Below are 22,606 nucleotides of genomic sequence, written 5' to 3'. Positions count from 1 at the left end.
TTTCTAATCCAACCTCTTAACCAATTGAAGATGAGCTGATTTTGCTGCAACATGCATTTCCCATAGACACTTGCCCGAGTATACTTGGGACTTGTCCTCAACGGGTTAAAAATTATGTGCATGATTGTTTATATCACACAAAAAAAAACACCAGAAACATTTCTGTCATATACACCATAATAAGAGTATGTGTCACACCACTCAAAGGGAGTACAGTATATCATAACACTCACAGGATGTATTCCACAGTGAAAAAGCATGTCTCATACACTTTGTATTGCCGACTGAACCCGTTACGTTTACATGAAGTCACATATAAAGTTAGAAAACATAATACGATTATGAAATGAGTAATAGTATTCATGCTTCAATATTTAAAATTGACTTGAAATATGTAGCATCACTTCACAAAATACTTGATGCCAAAAACGCAAACAACTACTTTGGGTAATCCCCCCCCCAAAAAAAAAAAGAGCTTCTCCATAATTTTATAGTTCTCATGATATCAACACCACACACTCATAGTATCTGGTATTACACTAGTTCTCACAGCGTCAACCTAGGCAGGCTTGCTCTATGATGCTTGTCAGGTTTACTTGAAAACAGAGAAAAAAAAAGTTAATGAATGTTAATCAATCTACTGCAGTTATTCTACTTGCTTGTATGTTTGTTTATACACAAATCTCTCCTGTTTCGTACATGTGTATAAATCTGTAAGTTACAAATTTCTCATTCCTAATACTTCAAACAACCCAGTTAGAAAGACTGACATGAATGCAGACAGTCTGATCCAACACTGAAAGTGGAACCTTTTTTTTCATGTCAAATGCGTAGCACTTACAATATTTTTACTTAGTCTGTAGAGTAAAAGTGGAAAGTTACTTACGCTAGGATAAGTAAGACGAATTCTGCAGAAACAAAACAGAATAGTATATCTATGACAAACAAGAAAATTCACATGCTTTTATTTTCGCGGTAGTTTCATGTTGCATAAAATGTGCAAAAAATCTCCACTTTTACAGTATCACCGAAAATCAACTAGAGCAGGGAACAGGAAGCAACACATAGAATGGTTCCTTGATAAGAAATAATTTCTGGCTCTCGTTATAAGGAAATGTAAATTTTTGTATTTGTTAACATGAAATAAATAGCAAATGTCACTACGTTGAATACTATCAAAAACATGCATAGGACACTTTCATATTTTCAGATTATTTTTCTTTGATAGTCTTTGCCTCATAAAGACAATAATGAATGGCAGTAATGCTACAGTCATCATAATTAGTGCACGTAGAGGTCTCGTCATGAGATACTGAGTGGAAGCAAAGAACATGGCCAAGGAGAAGGAAAGACATAGGTTGAAGTTCGTCAGACCAAAGGCAGCAATCTTCTGAAGCGCTGGTATTAGATCCACTACAAGGGTGAGACAAAGAAGACAAATAATTAGCTGCTCTAAAAGCTGCGTATAAATTGTTCAATCACACATGAGCATTCTCAATAATATTTGACATCAACAGGTGCCGTGTATTGCATTTCACAAAGCTGTTACAATTAACCAGTACTTGAAAGACTCAACTTGTAGAAGTTGCATGCTTTTAATGAGAGTAAATGTAGCCATTGGTAAAACTGAGATTGTGGCATTTAGGTTTTAGTCATCTTGGTTTGTTTGTTTGCTCATATATCTGTTTCATTTATTTCAAATCCTTTTCAAACTAACTTTTTGTGCACAATACTTATTGTAGAGTAAAAAAAAAAAAATCTCGACAATTTAACTTCAAACTACATTGTATTTCTCTGGTGTCACACCACTTGTTTGGATATCAGAATTCACCATAAAAGATAGGTATCATATACCCATTTTTGCAGCATGTGTCTTGCTTGCAGTTTAACCGACTATCCATTCTTGCCCTTCACAAAAAGTATAGAGTGTGCTCTCTTCTGGGCATAGATTGTTGTTGTCCCTAGCACAGACCCCCTTGCATTTTTAGTCTTGATGAAGGAGAGTTTTGCTGCTTCACACAGAGCAAAGCAGCTCACATTCAACCAACATGTGGCTAATCGAGTGCTCTGTAAATATCTGGTCCTTGCGTGTCTGAAATGCACATTCCAGAGGGCAATCTTGGTGAACTCCCTTGAGATACAGACATACAGTCATACATAGCTTCACAACAACAGGTACTGGAATATAAGTGATGTTCGGTACTCCGAAGGTCCATTAATCCCAAAACAAAATAAGGTCCGTTATTCCAACACACGCAAATTCCCTAAACCTAGAGGTTCGTTAATCCAAAAATGAAAAAGGACTTGTTAATCCAAACATTTGTGGCATCACTCCAAAGCTCTGTTATTCCAAAGATTCGTTATAAATCTGAAAATGAAATATGATTTTTTATTCAGTAGGTTCCTTAATCAGAAAATATAAAGTCACTGCATACTACCAAACTTACAAATCTTTTTTCATTTTTGGATTAAAGAACCTTCGGAATGACGAACCTTATTTCATTTTTCGGATCAACGAACATTCAGAAAAACGAACCATGTTTCATTTTCGGATTAACGAACCTTAAAAATAGTGAAACTCAAGTCATTTTCAGATTAATGAACCTTTGGAATGTAAAACTTTTTTTCATTTTTGCATCAACAAACCTTATTTCATCTTTGGATTAATGAATCACATCTTCAGAATATCGAACTGTAACCAGCAACATGGTGTGCTGTGACCTATCATGTTAATGTTTCCCGTTAGAAATAGCTATGGTATTGGAACCTTTCATCTCATCTCTCAATGACTAAATCTTGTATATGATGTTCTCTTCAAGTCTACACAGAAATTGAGAGACTTCCTAGTAGTGCATGACACAGTGGGTTCATTTAATTGTCCACAAAACCACCACTCATAGATGGATATCTTCTTCATATATTATCATCCTATACCAAAATAGAGTATTAAATGTATTGCACCTACCATACATGAACTCTGCCATCAAGTACCGGCATTAAAAGATATATAGTTTTTTTTCAGGATCTATATCTGATTGAAGCAAACTTCCATTTGCTGAATTCACTGGAATCTAAACAGTTGCTCATCATTCATATTGGCTTCACTGACAATGTTTCATGATGCCTAGAAATTCCAATTATGAAGAACACAGATTGAACATATCAGCAAACCTTTGACAAGGTTCTTCACCAATTTTTTTCTCTAGTAATCTTTAAAACTGACAGTTTGGTGGCCCGAAAGAGAATGCAGTGGCCCTAAATAAACAGAAACATAACAATCTATGTTGAATCTTAGGTGCCTGATTGGGTCACAAAAAAAAAAAAAAAAAAGCCTACGGAAATTTGGTGGCCTGGTATCAATTTTTAGTGGCCCTGGACAACCAGGCCACTGCTAATGTCAAACACTGCTTGACTAAAATCACTACAACACAGGCAAATTTGAAATACTTACTCATGTAATATGTGATGAGTCTCATGAAAGAGAATCCTAGGAAGATCATGAGCCATCCACCAACCCTGAGGGACCACGTCAATTTATCCTTTATCTTGAGGTGTTTCAGCAGCATTTCCTAATCAATCAAAATCACCAGGATCAGAACTGATTAGGACTGATCAAACAGAATTATTTTGCATGAAGATCTGTAACACACTACGTAATACTTTAGAGGAGACTTCCAGATGATTTCTAGCCCCAATGAGGTGAAAGTAGTAAAGAAATAAAAATATATTTTGATCTCTAAAAACATGCAAGGGACAGGTGTTATGTTTTTGTTTTTTGTTTTTTTGTTACAATTTGAATATGAATCATCAAGTTTGAACAGAATCTCCCCCCCCCCCCACCCCCCCATGTTTTTTCCGTGATTACATCACCTGCGATTTAGCCTTTCATAACTTTTGAGCCTAGAGAGTCCTGCACATCCTCTGACACCAAATTTTAACATTTTAGACTGACAAGTATCACGCCTCAGGACACTTCACAGTCATGCATGTGCCCAAAAATGAAATTTGCCATCTGTATAATGCATGAATTAGCATGGAATGAGAAGAACTACTCGTATAGTAATCACTCATTTTATGTTTGCAAGTTTGTTTTACAATTATATAATCATGTATTTACTATGCCTGAATATTTGTGCAAGTTTTAAGGTCAAGGTCACAGTGTGTTGTCCACTAAAATTTTTGTTTCTTGCTCCATTTTTTTCAAACCACAGAGATAGGTAAGAAATTGCAAAGACAACCAAACAACAAAATACAAAAAAAAAAAAAAAAAAACCTATTTGAGAACAGCAGTTTTCCAAGTTGTACAATATTAGACATTGTTGTGGTAAGTTTTTCCACCACTTCAATTGTTTACATGAGCATTAACAGGCCCAAATAGCTACTGTGTGCATAAAGTTGCGTAATTAGTCAATTATAGAAATAAATTGATTTAGGAAATCTAACTACACAATCTTGCAGAATACATCCAAGGCAATATGCAGGCCGAATTCGACAGCTGTCACGGGCTACACAGACAAGATCTCAGAATCTCTTGAATGTGAAGAGGAGTTCCCTTATAAAACTCCCTGGTGAGGAATTCTCAAAACTCAATGACAAAAAATTGTTTGAGAATATGCCTTATAGCCACATTGTGACTTTACGGGCGATGAAGTTGGTGACAGGTGCTTACTTCTGCTGAGCTTTCTCCCATGTACACCATCTCTCTTGACTCTCCATTGGGGTCCATATAGCTGGTAAGCATGGCCCCTGTTTGCTTTGCTATGATGCTAACCTGTAACAAGTTTATCACAACATAAACAATGGGTAGAAAGGGTAAACTCAATGTCACAACACCTTTATCATAACTGTGCCTCATAATGGTATGCAGTGTACCATTACACAATATACCTGAATCCATGTCTGTTCAAAGTTTTATACAGCTCATGATAAACACGAAATATCAGAAAACTATAAATGCTCACAACACCTGTGACTCACCAAATCCAAGGGACAATTCATAACATTGCATGGCTTCCCTTTGCTTCTTTGGCATAAGAAATGTGCTTTCCATTGTATTTAATTGACTCCTTAGGCTCTAAAGCACTCAGTTTCAAGACATCTAATTTCACTCCAGCTTTGAACCTTTTCTTTGATTAAGGTCTCAAACTATTGAAAACTGATAGTACTTCAGTTCCACACTGACTTCCCCCATGTTTGGGGTTTTTCTTTATCTTTGATTTTCTCATTTCCAAGATGTGTACCCACTCAATCATAAAACCTTGTTTTGGTCTCAAAAAAACAACAACAACAAAACAACAAAACAACAAGAACAACAACAAAACAAGGGGAAAACAACCTTGCCAGGAAAGCATGACAAGACCTAACTTCAAATTTCTGACCCTTTAACTTGTATCACCACACACAGATTGTCAAGCTGACCTTGTTTGCCGGTCCTAATGGACTATTGTCAGGTCCACTCACTCCAGCGTAGCTAAACGTCACACGGACATCTCCAATCTACATGGGGCAAGGGAAAATTGTATGACATTTTGATGACTTTCTCTTTTAAAACTGATCATTTTGTGCTGCTTGTGTATCTGTTGCTTCATTTTCCTCTTTAGAAATTTCATGTATTTCTCCTCAACGAGCTCCATGACAAACTGTACATCATGTACTCGCTCTTTAAATCAAAGATCAACACATATCATTTATCTCTCCCTGCTACAAGGAGATGGGTAGTGTACAGAGCAAGCTCTTTTGCAACAGCAGTGCAAATCTTCACACAGGGAGTATCAAAGTTGACTTGAATAGTGGAATATGACCTCAATCTTGTGTCAGGGTCTTGAGAGTAGTTCTCGCCTAAAATGATACGATGCAACACATTTCTGCTTTCTGGGTCTATTTTCTGACATAACACTTTAATGTCCTTCAAAAAATTTCTGTTGCCCTAGGATACTATACATATCACAGAGTTCAGACAGTACTAAGAGCAAGCCAGACAAACATCAAGGACAGGGATATGCTGCACAGCAGGCACCCGAGTCATAACTCACAATAAAATACTAGATGTAATTTGATTTGATTTTAAGGACCCTGTGTTAACTCGTTGAAGACGATTTTGCTACAACACGCATTTCCCATAGGGGCAATTCCGCAGTTAGGTGGACATGACATGGATAAAAGAAATGTGCCTCTTTATCTTACTCTTTAATCTAGGTATCAACTAATGCCATGGATGTTCACCAATCATTAAGGTCTTTCAAGTTCAGTAGATTTTATCTTTCGTATTGATTGATTTCGCGAGATCTAAAACCATCATTTAAAATGTACATGTGGGACTGGGGATGCTGAAATTCACTTAAATGCAAATTACAGTGGGTTCCTTTGAAATTTTTTCCTCAAAGTTTTGCTAAAGGGTAAAAGATAAATACATTTAAATACTCCAGAAGTCATGTGACATTTTGTCAATTACAAAAGGGTGAATGACCTGCGGAATTACTCCGGACAAATGTAACGTTACTAACCGTAACGTTACTAACCATGCTTTTGGGGGTCTAGCTAAAAAATTATTGGTCGAACTGCTAAAAAACATTGTGTGAACATTTGTCATGATGCAATAATTGAAATTAATGCAACACATTGTTTGAAGTAACTTGAATTTTTGCACACTTTTTGTTACAAGACATTGATTTTTTTGTCATGTCCTTTTTTCGTAACGTTACTAACCAGCCCTTTAAGTTGCCATAGCAATGCTATTATTTCTTGGATTGCATTCATTCTTTTCTGTATCATAAACCTGGGAATGATGAACATGTTTTTGACATAATTTTGGCTTGAAATGAATAAATGGTAATTTAGTAGTAAAAACAAATATCTAAATTTGTTCAAATGTAACGTTACTAACCGCGGAATTGCCCATAGACACCTGCCCGAGTATACTTGGGAACTCGTCCTCAATGGGTTAAGACTAATGTCAGTTTAGTGGCATGTTCAAAAATAAAGTCAAATCAGCATACCCTATTAGCTTTCTAAATATTTTTTTTTTAACCGTATGCCTAATCTTCATGTCTACTATGATGTAGAGCACAAGTTAGATCAACTCAACCAGATGTCACATCTTTTCACCAATTAAACAAGGCATGAGTATTAAAGCCAAGACCCCTCACATACCATTGGTCTGGTTGGTTCAACTGAGGAGTAGTAGAAGCCTTTGTGAAGCTTGATTCTATTGTCTGTGGGTTGCTGGGTTGCAATGTGCACCTCAAAGTTGTCAATCTTTTCTTTGATTGGCTCCTTCAGCTGGAAGTTGCCCAGGTATGCCCTAATGGCCACAAATGTGGTTCCCTGGATGGAAAACTCTCTGACAAAAATGATAAGTGACATAAGAGAAAAGACAGAACACATATTTAGCATACAAGTTGTTTTCTTGTGATTCTTTGAGGTGCACTAATTTCAGTTACAAGCACAAAGAAGTAACTATGCTCACCATCTCCTTATTGCCATTATCCACAGATAAGGCACTGGAAGTTACTGGCATGCCTTTTGTACCATTTGTGCCAAAGTAGCACTGACACAGCAGTAACCAGTAAACCATCTAGACATGTACTTCTCACCTTCTTATTTTTTGCTTTAAATTCCAAACTTAAGATAATTTGAAAGTAAAAAACTTTGATTGTATATAGAGGGCAAAAGTTCAGGATGAAATGATTTTCACATTATAACTCTTTCTCTCTCTCTTTTTTTTTTTTTTTTTTACTGTGTGAATCAACAGAATTTATTGCTATATAATGTTCTTTTTTTATATAATTCTCATGAGACAATAACCTACAGTCCCTTCTGCTCATGGAATGAAGTACAATGGAACGAAGTACAAATATCTTCTAAGGCCAAAACTGTTTTCAATATTGTGAAAATAAAAGGGAGAGTAAAAACATGAGCTTACTTCTTATTGGTATGTCTGGCAGGATTCTCAAATGTGTCACTGTCAATCAGCTCTGCTCTCCATTCTTTTGCTAAACACAGGAGAAGACAACACAACTGGTATGTTATGTAACAGCAACATGAAAAGGGTTGAAGCACAATGGAATACTTCATCAGCGTTATCCAGCTGAGATTGGACATTCACAGTATCACATTACATTGTACTATCAAAGAAACATAGATAAAGAGATTCTCAATATAATTGCTAGAGGTATGAGATGGAGAAATCTTGTTGAAAACAAAGAATGAAAAATATGAAAGTTGATTTTAATTACTGGTAGTTAAAAGTGGCCAAGCATCAAGATATAACTACAGGGACATCAATGTTCAACTCACTGTATGTATACTGCACCTCTTCATCTGAATCTTCACTGTACCTCCGGTGCTCTACCCACTGATACATTTGAACATGCCGACGGAGTTTGACTGCTTGAACAGATATGCCATATATTGTGTCGACCAATGGCTATGAAGAGAACATGTTATGAAATGAATTACCATGAATACTACAGGTATACATCCACAATAATTTGCAATTACTTTGTCTCTACATGATATCAAATCAGATAACTGTGAAAGGAAATCTTTAAATTGAGTACACAAACCAATTTTTTAAGGACATTAAATTTATTCCAATCATATACTGTGCTGTTGCACATTTCACATTGAGGTCTAAAACGAGTGAGTAATCTGTCTCTACTGAACAGTTTGTGAAAATGTTTGGTTCCCTGAACTAACAACCCTTCCCACACTGATTTTTTTTTTCCATTCCCAAAGTATAACTTGATAATTTGAAGAGATCTAAAGTAATCTGAGATGTTTTTTTTTCTTCTGTTGAACTCTTTGACAGAAATCAGATCATTTGTTATCAACATGGCCCAAATCCCTGTTTTAAAATTACCAGTATGTGACAGAAGGTGGTTAGAAGCTTTTTCAGCTAAGACAGATTATGACCAATGTTTGTCAATCGCATACAATCATATTTTTATCCAACATCAAAGTACAACGGTGTATCTCTGTTACTTCAGTTTCTCAGAAAATATTTATACAAAATAGTTTTATAATCTTCTCTAGCAATTGATACAGTAGTCAACACAATCCAGAACTGAAGAAAAAATGAGAAGTTTTAAAATCAATATCTGCATCATACTTCGAATGTTTTTGACATGTGTAGTTTCATCGCCAAACCTAAACACCAGAATTATGAGTAACTTGTGTACATAACAGTGGTATCTAAAAACTAGTATTGAGCTACCACAAGTACAAAGAGTCCAAAATGAATCATTACAAGGGAAGTTTACACAAATACACATGTGGATTAAGTGAATGCAGCAATATTAGTAGAACATATCAGTGAAAGTTTGAGGAAAACTGGATAGTCCACTCGAAAGTTTTGAACTTTTAAAATTTTAGTGCTGCTATGGCTGGATGAGAAGGCTACAACTGCTTGTGACATCACACCAGAACAATTTAAAAAGATATAAAGAGAATTTCACAAAATTTGATTAAAAAAAATAAAAGTACAAGTCCCTTTATTTATTTATCTATTCATTCATTAGTCTTATTTTCACAGGGTGGGTCCATCAGTGAGTTGAACACTGTTGTTCGTAGAGCCCTGCGTGGACAATAAACACATATACTCATAAACATCGAAACAGCATATCAACAAATACAATGACAGTACATATAACACCCACTTGCAATGGCATGTACATATACACGTATAATAAAACAATACATCTAATAATATAGACTGTGACTTCAAAACATGAATATATGAATAATACAGTATACACCCTTTGACTTGTTGTTGGCATATGGTAGCATAAGTTATATCATGGGTAATATTATTACCTCCGCCAAGGGAGGAGGTTATGTTTTCGTTACCGTTGGTTTGGGTGTTCGTTTGTTAGTTAGTTAGTTAGTTTGTCCGTGTGCAAAATAACTCAAAATGTAGTTAACGGATTTGGATGAAACTTGCATGAAAGGTTTAGAATGATACAAGTAACAGATGATTAAATTTTGGTAGTGATCCAAGAATTTTTTGGGGAATTTATAAAGGATTTTTGACATTTTGGCAGGCAGGGTCAATGAACGTGGGAGTTCAGGCTGCACGTATTGAGGTTTGCATGCGCGCACTAAAGTGCGTGCTCTAGTTTCTGCTGGGGCGAGGCGTGCCGTGCATCTGAGGGTTTATGACGTAACAAAGGCTTCTATATTGGGAAATCGGGCGACTTTCAGCACACAATGCTATAAGTACGTATGGGTGGAAATCACTGATATCTCTATGGAAGAACAAGATCAGTGGTGGAAATGAGCTGCATGCTTGGCAGAGGTCTGCACTCTCAGAGCGCTTCTCTAGTTCCCCCTGGTTTCTAAAAGAGGTAAGTCAATTGTTCTTTCATTATGGTAGAAAAATGGCATATCATGAAATTCTCGTTCTTCTCCATCTCGTTGTTCTGGTGTGATGTGACAAGCTGTTGCAGCCTACTTGTCCAGCCATAGTAGTAGTAGTAGTAGTAGTTTATTCTTTAAAAATCACACCCGTCACACGGACAGCCGGCCTAAAAAGGTCTATGAGTGATACATATGTACATCAAACATTATAAGTAATACAAAATATATAAATGAATCATGTAAGACATACAGACAATAAAAAATAATTTAACATAACAAAAGAGAGAATATGGTGGGCTAAATAATACATAAAAGAGATATTCAGCTGTGGGAATATAATAAATTGTTACGGCACGTTAAAATAAGGTTGGCAAAACTGGCTACTTGACAGCACAGTGACTCTGATGACATTAAAAAAAGGAATTGTTGGTAAATAGGTAACTGAGGGAAGGTGGGATCTCTTTCTCATATAATACTGAATAATTGTGAGCTGAAATCATCATATGCCGAACAAATCATAAAACAATGAAACTCATCTTCTACATCACCAGACTTACGGATTATACAAAATCTTTCATCGTGTGGGACATTTTTATAACGTCCGGTTTCAAGGGCAATAGGGGCACAACCACTTCTAAACAGAGCTAATGCTTGCCTGTTAGATTTATTCTGACACTGCATAACATAATTAGAAGTATTCATAGAATGTTTAAAATCACGATATGTTCTGAGTTTGTTTCTGGATTGGGGAACTCTCCTTTTATCATCAAACAGTGAACATTTCCATTTATTTTCAACAAATAATTTACATGCTTTGGATACGGTGCTCACAAAATTATGTGTACTAACAAGCTCAGCCAATGGTTCAACATGCATACACTGCAATTTTGCAAATAATTGTTTAACCTTATAACACCAATTCTTAATACCATTATTTGCCAGGGACTTTGACCACAAGAAAAATTTTCCAGGGTAACGGTCACTAGTATACTTACTCAGGTTACACCAAAGCCTAGCAATTGATTGACACTGATAATAAAAAGGGGGATCCCAACCCATATCACCCATAACTGCATCATTAGGGGTATATTTCCCCACTCCAAGGTAGAAACGACATGCTCTATAAAAAACACTATTAATGGCTGAATATTCTTCTAAGCCCCAAATACCGCTTGCATATTGCAATATGGGCAAAATCATAGCATCATACAATTTTGTATAGGTCATAAACAGAGAACCACCGATCAATTTAAATTTACTAATAACCACTCCAAGGGCTCTAGTTGCAGATTGAGCCAATATCTTGGTTCCTTTTTGTAAACTTAAAAATTCATCAAACCACAATCCAAGATATTTATATGAGTCAACAATATCAAGCTTTTGACCATTGCAATAAAATAAAGATGTGGTTTTTGCTTGGGCTTTTCTCCTGAAATGTACAATTTAAGTTTTTAAAGTATTAAATTCGATCCTCCACTTCTGAGCCATAGTGGCACTAAAACATGAAAAATTCCTAACTTTTGAACGGAGTATCCTATTTTCCTCAAACTTTCACTGATGTTCAACTTATGTTGCTGCATTCAATCAATCCACATGTGTAAACTTCCCATTTCAGGAGAGAGGGACTAGAAGCAGAACATAGTATTATACTCACTTCTGTTGTTCTCAGTTTTCCAGTCACATGCACAAGCTTGTTGTTGTTTTCTGCAAACACCACCTGACTGGACTCCAGAGGTATAATGTTTCTAAGGCCTTCCTCCAGCTTCCATGACACATGGGCAGCCAAGCCCTGAAAGTTTGATAATGCAAGGAACAGTAACCAACATAAGTAATTCCATGTATTTATAACACTTGCTCAGATGTTAACAACACATGAAGACAATGATTCTCATGCTTTAGTATAAAATTGTACATCACCAAGAAATAGGGAATCTTCTTAGCATCACTGCTCTATCTTCATTGTATTTAAAGCTTGTTATTTGGCTTCTAATTCATAAGCTAAATCTTGAATAAATCCTCAGTGTTTTCCCCTGAGCTTTATGTATCATACAGAATCATACAATCATAAATAATGAACCAAAAAGGGATTGTTGGCATCACATGAAATGTTCTTCTCTTTGAGTAAATGCGAGGCTGTCAACCTCGGCAGATAAAAACAAAACAAAACAATTATTCTGAAGGCCAAGTTCATAGTTCAGTTGAAAAGTGCCCATATTTCAAGTATGTTAAAAAAAATCTTTTGAACAAAATCAGATTAAGAAATAGAAATCAACATACATAAATCCATTCACTACATTTAAGAGTTACTACAGTGTTCTGTCCAGCATGTGACACTCATTCAGTATCATTAAAAAAAATAGAAAAAAAATTTAAAAAAATCAATCTCAATCTCTTTCCTCCATACCTCATTCAATACCACGATGAAGACACCAACAACAATCAATCCAATCCCTAGCAGGGAACCAGTGAAGCTATTGCTGACACGCTCCACAAATGTAATGTCAGTCTTTTTAGCAAAGGCTGATGGCAGCACAGACCCACCACGCCCAGCATTGTGCATTCCAGGATCATCCGGATACTGTAAAAATGAAGAAGACATGCTGACATGATTTGCATCAGAAATTACTGTTCTTTTCCATTATTTTTTCTCTCTCTCATGACTTTTTTTTTTAATTCCCATATGTTAAGCCTTTTTGTCAATAACTATTTGAAATACCTGGTAATCATATTCGATTGTCCTAGTGGGAACTCTAATTTCTGCTAGATCTGAAAATGTATGGATATGCATACAAACACCTGATCATCTGGTCACCTTATGCCTGGACACTCACTTTGTACCTTACCCCTCAGAGTTTGATGACCACTACACAAGGCCACAAGGCTAGGGACAGACTCATAAACCATATCGCAGAAAACTGTACTTTTCATCTTACATTCTTATTTACAAGTATGGATACATTCAAACATGCACTGACAAAGAAATAAAGGAAGCTGTTAAATACAGCACTTGGAGAAATTCACAGTGACTGATATTGAATTCTGTCATCGCTACAGTCTAAGCCTAATTAATAAGTAGGGCCTAGTCCTTGATACAGAGATGCCACGTTTCCGGAAATTTCCGGAATTCCGGATTTTTCCAAAAAGAGGGAAGCTTTCCGGAATTTCCGGCAAGCTGGCAAAAAATTCGTATTTCTCGATTCGCCTCCGGGAATGCGTGAATAACTACTGAGATAATGCGCCTATTTGCTCTCTCCGTCTCTAGCTCTCTCGGCGACCTCCGTACGCGTATTAATAATACATGCAGCAACGATGTTTTTCTTTCAAAGCATTTGCCAACTTGATGAGTGTCATCATTGCATTGATTACTGTAATAATGCGTATTACGAGCGCTAGTACCGACGATCGGTATTATCCTGTTCAAATATACGGTCTTCAAATTGGCTTGTAGCACCGAAAGTAATCGCTTATTTCAGTTAACTTGAAAGAACAGAGATTTTTTCCCATAGAAAAGCACGTGAATCGCGCGCCGCACACCGCGAAGCAGCTTGACAGGCGACCCCGACCATAATTATGCATTACCCCAAGACTCGGATCAGGTAAGGATTATTACATTTGTCGTTATATATATATATATATATGAGATCATCTGCATAATATATTGCTGTACAGAAATATCAGTATGTGAATGAGAAGTATGACAAGTATGAGAAATATCAGTAATTCAGTATGTGAATTTATATTATACAGTATACTAATTCACATACTGATAGGTGTCAGCGCTGGAATCAATTACATGTAATTAGCTTTACTGTACTAATACTAGGTCTAGTCTATGTTTATTTTAGAAGCACGGGTATAGTTGATTACAACTGGCTGATTACAACATGGCTAAAGTACCAATTATTTAAGCACAGAAATAGTGAAAATCCCCTCTTTAGATATGCACCAGAAGTGGGCAGAACCCATAATTCTACTCTGAAAATAACGAAAAGTCCTTACCGTGGGAGGGGGGACACCCCCCTCCCACACCCCCCCCCCCCCCCCTCGGTCGCTTCGCTCCCTCGCATGTGATTTTCAGGAAATTTGGACAGCTCCCTGTGGCATCTCTGTTGATATAAATTTATTGAACTGAATTGAAAATGAACCTTACACAAAGGGAAATATGTGGGACCGATCTAATTCCACAATTCTGAAAAAGTGATATGAATTATTTCAAGTTGGTATACCTGGCACATACAACACCTTTATCACATCTCTAAAATGAGCCCATTCAAATAAACATCAAAGTCATTGAGAATTTTAATTACTTAAACAAGGTGAGCTCAGACGATACCTACCTTTGAGCGATACATTTCGGTGGGAGCCGACTCACTTGTATACGAGCAACGTTGACGTAGCATTGCCAAACGTTAGTCTGAGTAGGTCCATGATACACGTACTCTATAGTAAGCTGGATACGTGAGGCCCTGAAAAGTACGGTGGGCTGCGGTGTGCAACCTTTCCCCTGTCCTTGTCGCGCGCGCTGTACAAAAGTTGCGACAGGTGCTTCACGTGGCGTTTAGTCGGGCCATCTTTCACTGGGCTATCAAGTTCAAGTTCAAATTTATTCGTTTTTCCACAATAACATAATATATAAACGTAAATCTCACTTTCTTGAGTGACAGAAACAATGCACGTAAATTTGCACATAGAAAACAACAAAAATAGAAAAAACTAACAGTAGCGATAAGCCAGTTCGTGGTTCCAGTTTGAGCATGAGCAGAAAAAGGTCTGTTGTGATCATTTGTACCGAGAGACAGGTTGGTTTTTAATTTCACTGAGATAAGCATCTGTAATGCTATGATTATTCATGGAATCCTTATAAATGGTGCCTGCCAGTACATCCACCTGACAGCAAGCCTGGTATTTGGCAATGTTAACAGAAAAAGTTTGTTAATGTATTCAAAACAGCACACTGAAATAGATGCTTCCCAAAGTGTTGATTGACGAACCATTCTGGTCACTTCATCTACACAGGTTCATTCTTTGTTAGAATACGAGTTCCAAAAATTGCTATGTTGGGCAAGCTGCTGCATTATGTCGCTTTGAATTGAGTGAAGTGCCAAACCAACTGAGAAAAATGAAAGGTCAATCGTATCCATGTGCACATGAGCTATCTCCGAACTGGCTTATAGTTGCTGAGGTAACGAAAAATGCCCTGTGTGAAAAAGGCGGAGGTACCCACTAAAAAGACAAAGCTTTGAGGGTGTAGCCTGGGCCCCTCTTGTAAAAAAGCTCGATGCAAAAATTGGTTGAAAACAGCAACAAAGCAGCACAAAAAGTTTGGCAGCCCACTAAGAGACAGACGGACAAACAGTTACATACAAAACAACAACAAACAAAATAATGAGCATGAGACAAGACTGGGACAGCAACAAGACTACTTGTAGGAAAAAAAATTGACTTGACACGAGAGGAAACAAGTCTACAGCGTGACAAAGAGGTAACAGAATAGACAGGAATATGCAACAGAAGAAGGGCTTTTTACACTTGTAAATTTTTGCTTAGCCCCGGACTATCGGTGGGGCTAAGGGGGGGCCTTAGCCCCACCGTTGGTACGGGACTATCCTTAGCCCACTTTCTGTTTACACTCGTTTTTGCCAAAGTGGGCTAGCCCCACCGATAGTACGGTACTATCTGGCCCTGCAAAATAGCAGGGGTTAGCACCGCAATTGCGGTGCCAAGCAAGTGAGTGTAAACAGAACGAAAAAATAATCCTGGGCTAAGCGACGGAGACGAAGTCCGACCCTCACTGACCAATCAGAAACGAGGCAATCAAGTGCTGCCGGTGCGTGCGTGTACGTGTACAGTACACAGCGTAATTATGAATATTCATGTGGTTTGGAAAGTCCGGGGCTAAGAAATACGAGTGTAAAAAGGTCAGTTTTCTCCTTAGCCCCGGACAAGAGATAGTACGGGACTAATTGGCCAGTGTAAAAAGCTGAAAAAATTGGTACGGGACTAACGATAGTCCTGGGTCAGAGAAAGTCCGGGGTTAAGAAACACAAGTGTAAAAAGCCCTAGAGACAACGATCCTCGGAGGTTTGAGGAAGAAAGAGAAGAAAAAAAAAGAATATACGACAAACCCTTCAACTGCGAAGTATATAGGTTAAAGAAGATCTTATCATAGTCAAAGCTTAGGCAATATCAACAATAATAAAAAGAACGGCAATGCAGATTTTGCGGACGGGTAACAAAATAAGCCTATAAACTAATCTGATTCTGGGGATCGTCATTATAGGATTGTAAAAGAAAAAACTTCAATCTTCTTTTAAATGAGTAGGGGTATTGAGTAGGGGTATATAGAAGGAGCAGATTTTACATCGTGATTCAGGGAATTCCAATAATTTGGTCCAGTGTAAATAAGTGTATTCTTTTCTAGAATCGTTCGAAGAAGTGGTAAGTGAAACTCGTTAGAGCGTCGGGTGGGGTAATTATGGAATGATTGATTTTTTTTGTCTATACATAGAACCAAAGATAGGTGGGAGTAAACTGTTATCATACATGTACATAAATTGGCCTAGGTTAAATAAAAATAATCCGTTGATTTTTAATAGCTTATTACAGTCAAACAATGCATGCATTATTGTATGTGAACGTGTGGGAGAATTGGAAATGATACGGAGGGCTTTCTTTTGCAGTAATAACACTCTATTCAGCAGCGTCTGAGTATTGCCCCAAGCTAAAATTCCATATTTGAGGTATAGGGAGTATAAAAGAGGAGTATAACACAAGTAATGTCTTTTCAGGCATTCAGTCTGTTCATAACACCTATATTGCGAGAAATAATTTTGCAGATATGATCAATATGTATTTTCCAAGAAAGTTTATTATCTACAACAATACCAAGAAATTTAAAATCTGTCACACTTTCTAAATTACAATCATCCAGAACTATTTCTGAATTCAAAGAATCAACAGTATTACTGAAAAGCATATATTTTGTTTTTTTTAACATTCAATTATAACTTGTTAGCTATGACCCAGTTGGTCACTTTTTCCAATTCTGTATTATCTTGTTGAACAAGAACATCGATATCGTTATGGGCAAGAAAAACACTGGTGTCATCAGCAAAGTGTGTTAAAGGAAAGTACCTCTGAAACAGAGGAAAAATCATTGATATATTATTATGAATAACAGCGGCCCTATACTTCCCTGTGGAACGCCTGTGGAACGCCATCTCTTATAACTGAATTATTATCTTTAATTGAAACAAACTGTTTTCTGTTAGCTAAATAACTCTTGAACCACTCCAAGGCCTTCCCGCGTATTCCATAGTGTTTGTTTTATTTGTTTGTTTGTTTTATTTAAACACGGGTAAAAAATACTTGCACTCAGCCGTTAGGCTGTTTTTCAGCAAGTCCGTATGATATACACTGTACAAAAAACATAATGTGGTACAATCAACGTATAGAATAATACATAGACAATAAGCGGTATAACGAAACAAAAAGATGAAAAAAAATACATATATACACAACACTCTTTACAAAACAGTCAGACAGTAGAATGCAGTAAGAAGAAGAAAAAATCTCGGAAAGGAAGTGATTAAAAAAAAGAGAGAAGATATTACTCAGAAATAGAAAAACTCATAAATCAAGTAAGAAAACAGAATCGATATCCTTCAGAAATTGTGCTAACCTTGTACATGTTCTCGTGGCTTCCGGTAATTGATTGAATAATTGAGCTGCTATGTAAACAGTACTACTTTTGCAGAAATTGGTCTTTGGTTTTGGTAACAATACTTTAAATGCCGAGTTCCTGCGATAACTTGTGGAGTAAAATGTTGTGATTAATTGTATCGAAGGCCTTGGAGAAGTCCAAGAATATACTAATTGAATGAGAATGGTTGTCAGTTGCAATAACAACTTTATCAATAAAATGAAGAACTGCGTGGATGGCACTATGTTTTTCTCGGAAACCAAACTGGGGCCAAACTATCAATTCAATTTCAATTCAATTCAATTCAATTCAATTCAATTCAATTTCAACAACCAACTTTAGATGAAGAAGGTGCAAGTCATATATTTTCAATGATTTGTTTTCAAAAGAAAATACATTTGAATTGTGTGAGGAAGTTTCTTTCTACCACATTATTTTTTTCAGGGGCGGATCCAGAAATTCCGTAAAGGGGCGCCAAAAAAAAAAAAAAAAAATCTCTGATGCCACTCCCGGGTTTAATCACTAGACAACAAGCAATTATGGATTATCACTGGAAGTAAACCGAGGTACCTTCACACGCACGGGCCAGTCTTATGGCTGAAAGCTTGGGGAATAATGGAAGGGCACGAAAACAAAACCGACGAGGTCTATAGCAGTCCTATGGACTTCACCGCTGTCACTAGTCGAGCAGCCAATAGAAAGAAGCAGAGTTTGAATACTCGAGTAGCACATCAGAGCAAAATTAATAGACCAACCAAAGGCTAGCAATGACTCTTCCGATAACCCACTTACTGTAAGAATAAGAGGAGTTGGTTTCGTTCCACCAGGCTGCCAGGTATACTGGATTTTTTTTTCCGGTATGTGCTACGTGAGGGCCTTTTCAAGCTTTGGGTATAAGCATAATCTGACTGTCTCATATATTTTCGCTGTGAAGTTGACATACGAGCCCTGAATATCAGCCTCTAGGATATTTTCCGTAATATGCTTTGTCGAATATGCTTCGTATTCACTTTTGTCAGCTTTAATGAATATCAGATGCATTCTACTTAAACGCTCATCTTCTTTGACCTGCCTCTTATTATTTTCCTACTTGGATAAAATTATTTTTTATTGTCTCCCATGTACACTTTAATGCCAATCGTGGTGGCTAGGGTTAAATCGAGGCGAGAAACCTTGCCCGATGAGGGGTCGATTCTGGAAAATTCTCCATCTTTAAGAAGAACCAGGTTTGCCTTATCAAGGAATTCCTCACTAAGTCTCCGATTTTTGTCTGTTTTGTCGCATGAATACCACATAAAACATTGTGGATGTTGAAATCCCCGCAGATTACTGTATTCTCCTCTATGTTGATAGCAATGTATTCCATCGTTTTTTGGGTGAATATTTTACAAGGGTTGTAAAGATTAATAACTGATTTGCTATTTTGATGATGCACATCATATTTTTGAATCTCAGTTTCTGCGATATACCATCGTAAAGGTTACTAGTGGTTTCATGGGATGTAACTAAGATAATCATTTCCTTCAATGAAACGTAAAGGGAAATTCCCTCTCAAACGAAAATTCAGGAATAGGTTAGGCCTACTGACCTGAATAATCGCATCGAGTATCATTTCATTTTTCAGTGGTAAATGGTGATGATAGTTTGTAGCGTCTTGACGAAAAATGCGAATAAGCATGATGACCATGCAGTTTCACGTTCGTGCTTGGGGGAAAGCTATTATGTTTGACGCTTTAACACTGTCTTGTGTCTTTATTTTCTTTCAAAGTTTCGGCGATCTTCTTACCTTTCTTGGTTGTTGACTTTTTTTTTTCTTTAACTTCTTTTCCTGTCTCGTTTTCGCGACTTAATTAGGAATGTGTTGAAAGTTTTCCTCTGTTTGGTTTGCACATGCTTTACTGCATCTGCGGAAGAGATTGTCTTCTCGCTTTGAATTTTCACTATTTTTTTCTTTCTGAGTATTTTGGACATCCTTTGTATGTCACTGTGTGAAAGATTTTACACATTTTAGTGTTTCCTTTTTCTTACTGCATTCTTGGAATGTAGCTTCTCCTATGTTCCTCGCTGCAGAGGGGGCATCGAACTTTGTCGTATAGCGCCAATACATGTACTTGGCGACATGGCCGAAAATTTGGCACTTGAAACAGCACTATTATATTCTTTGTATGGTCTGACTTGTATCTGATCATACCCGAGTTTAATATTTCGGCTGGCATCGTTTTTGTCCTGGTAGTGAGCAATCTTACTGCTCTCGTAAGTAGACCTACTAGTTTTCCGTCTTTATCTTTTCACTCTAGTCTCTTACACAAAGTTACTCCTTGCCTTCTCGCGCTCTGTTGTATTTCTGCCAGCATCTTCTCATCACCGCGAGGCTAGGCCTACCGGTATGTCATAAATTGCGTGTCCATGACTGTCATTGTTTTCTACTCTGTGATGCTTAGAAAAGCATTGACCTGCCCATAGTTGCAGCAGTTCCGGTCAGTTCTGTGCCTTCTCCGCGTTGTGAGGGATCTTATGGTAGAGGCGCCATGCAGTAATTTTCTCAAGACTTTTTTTCTTGTGTTGAAAATTCGTGCGCAAAAGGAGCGAAGCGTTCCCCGCCCCTGTCCGTCCTGTCAATCACGTCCCGCGTCCTGTCGACATGTCAACCACGTCGCCGGTCGCATGCGCACGTCCTGTCAATCAATCACGTCCTGTCAAACACGTCCGTTCATCAGCGCCACCCTACGATCACGAGTATTCTTTGCCGCTTGATGTCGGCGATTCTACCCTGAGAACTGTACGCGCACTATGCCCGAAAAAAAAAAAAAAAAAAGACTACTGCTGTATTTGGGCATAATACATTGTACTAGTATTTATGCAATCTAGTACAGCGTGCAAATTCTCGGGGTATCTCATTGTGTGCTATCAAATGGGTTACTCTCGCGATTTCGCGTAGTACGCTCATGGGCAGGTGCCATTTGGGTAACAAACCCTGTGGATGATTGAGGGCGTATATGATACGGGCCCTAGTAGAATATGGAGTGATTTCTTTCTCCCTTTCATTTTCTCTTTTTTAGGGGGTATACTGAGAAAGAGATGTACTTAGGACCTCACTTTTCATACAGAAGTATCATTCCTGTCTATAAAGCATGAAATGCAGTTGAAGAAATGCCCTTTTATTTCCATTCTGCAGTCCCACAAAGTTTGAGCTAACTAGGCCCACTAATAATTACCATAATACTGCATTATACTAACTACTACTACTAATTCGAGGGCGTAGCTTCAGCCTATGCCAACTCGGGTTCCATAAACAAAGTTGCACCTCCAGACTTGTCTATCTAACATGACTGTCCTTAGTTCATTAATACTGCCAAGGCCTGCGTCCTTCTTTAGTACACTGATGAAAGTGGCCTTACTTCTTCCTCTTTTTGCAATTCCCTGTTAGGGCTCCCAGAGAACGAGAGAATTGGCAGATAGCTCAGGGTGTCGCGCACAGCGTCCCGCTAGTCTCATCCTTCTCTCACGCACTTTGTCAGACACCTTCGGCAATGTACCATACAAGTCATCATTTCTTACGACCTCATCATTACCATAATAGGTCGTATTTTTATTTTATAAACCATCGTGTTTCAACGTTGTATCATTCATAGCGTGCATGGCAGTGCTCACAGAGCCCCAAGTTTTCTCTCCTTCCTCCCTACGACTCTCTCTCTCCCTCTCCCTTCACGTTGTAGTTCTCTCTTAGGCTTTAGCACAAAGGGGATTTTAAATTCTCTCCGAGTCCCCTCTTTTACCGTTCTCATTAGATATCTTAATTCCATCACCATTCATATTTGGGGGTCGTCTGCAAAAGCTGTTTTTTTTTTTTTGGTCTTTTTTTGCTACTCTTATTATTATTATTATTATTATTATTATTATTATTATTATTATTTATCATTATTATTATTATTATCATTATCGTTATTATCATCATCATCATCATCATCAATGATGTAATTATCATTATCATAATCATTATCATTATTATTATTATCATTATCATTATACGGTTAGGTCTACGTGTGCACGTACGATCGGGACAGAGAGGAAGAGAGATAGACGCAGAGACTCCAACTCTCCCGTTTTCGACGGGAGATCTCTCGCCGAAAACCCATTTTTGCAAAATCTCCCGTTCTCCCGTTTGAGATTTAATTTCTCCCGCCCTGGCTCTTTGTCTCCCGTTGGAAATGATTTCCTACTTATTTCTATCGTATGTTGAAAAAATAGGCCTTAGATAGCACCAGAGAGCATCTAGAACCCTAGGAACTTCGCGCTTCGCACACATCAAGTTGGAGTCTCCCCTTTGCTAGGGGTTTCAGGCGGGAGAATCTGCAGATCAGAAGGTTCTTGGGGTTGGAGTCTCTGTAGACGGCGTTTGTCAACACAAACTTTGAGGGACTTCAGAATGAGATTGAAGTAAATTACATTACTTCATATCTTATTTTAATGTCTCGACAGAAAAGACGCTTCTGGATGACATTTTGAGGTCTGAAACACTACATACCGCTGTCTGCCTCCTCGTCTCGT

The 22,606-nt window shown here is 37.5% G+C and overlaps 1 protein-coding gene across 1 annotated transcript; it reads right to left on the bottom strand.

Moving 5' to 3' along the window:
- Positions 1–574: 574 nt before the first annotated feature.
- Positions 575–14,752, bottom strand: LOC139717182 (transmembrane protein 43-like). The gene is made up of 10 exons (XM_071628683.1): positions 14,694–14,752; positions 12,761–12,934; positions 12,011–12,145; positions 8,296–8,425; positions 7,922–7,991; positions 7,150–7,339; positions 5,419–5,496; positions 4,670–4,771; positions 3,452–3,569; positions 575–1,413 (listed from the first exon to the last, which is right to left on the bottom strand). The coding sequence occupies exons 1-10, from the start codon at positions 14,706–14,708 to the stop codon at positions 1,199–1,201; spliced, it is 1,227 nt and encodes a 408-aa protein (XP_071484784.1). The 5' UTR covers positions 14,709–14,752; the 3' UTR covers positions 575–1,198.
- Between the last annotated feature and the right edge of the window lie 7,854 nt (positions 14,753–22,606).

This window comes from Diadema antillarum, unplaced genomic scaffold (assembly GCF_040938485.1).
Source record: "Diadema antillarum isolate AM-2024a unplaced genomic scaffold, OU_Dant_1.0 scf00000072, whole genome shotgun sequence".
In the NCBI taxonomy this organism is placed as follows: domain Eukaryota; kingdom Metazoa; phylum Echinodermata; class Echinoidea; order Diadematoida; family Diadematidae; genus Diadema; species Diadema antillarum.
Note: the sequence above shows the minus strand (reverse complement) of the source record. Positions and strands in the feature narration are given on the sequence as shown.

Bases quoted from the DNA above. Each gene is read 5' to 3' on its own strand.
- LOC139717182 (XM_071628683.1), bottom strand. The intron at 8,426-12,010 runs GTGAGTATAATA...TTCTCTTCATAG, and splicing joins GAAAACTGAGAACAACAGAA to CCATTGGTCGACACAATATA. The intron at 4,772-5,418 runs GTCAGCTTGACA...AACTTGTTACAG, and splicing joins CATTAGGACCGGCAAACAAG to GTTAGCATCATAGCAAAGCA.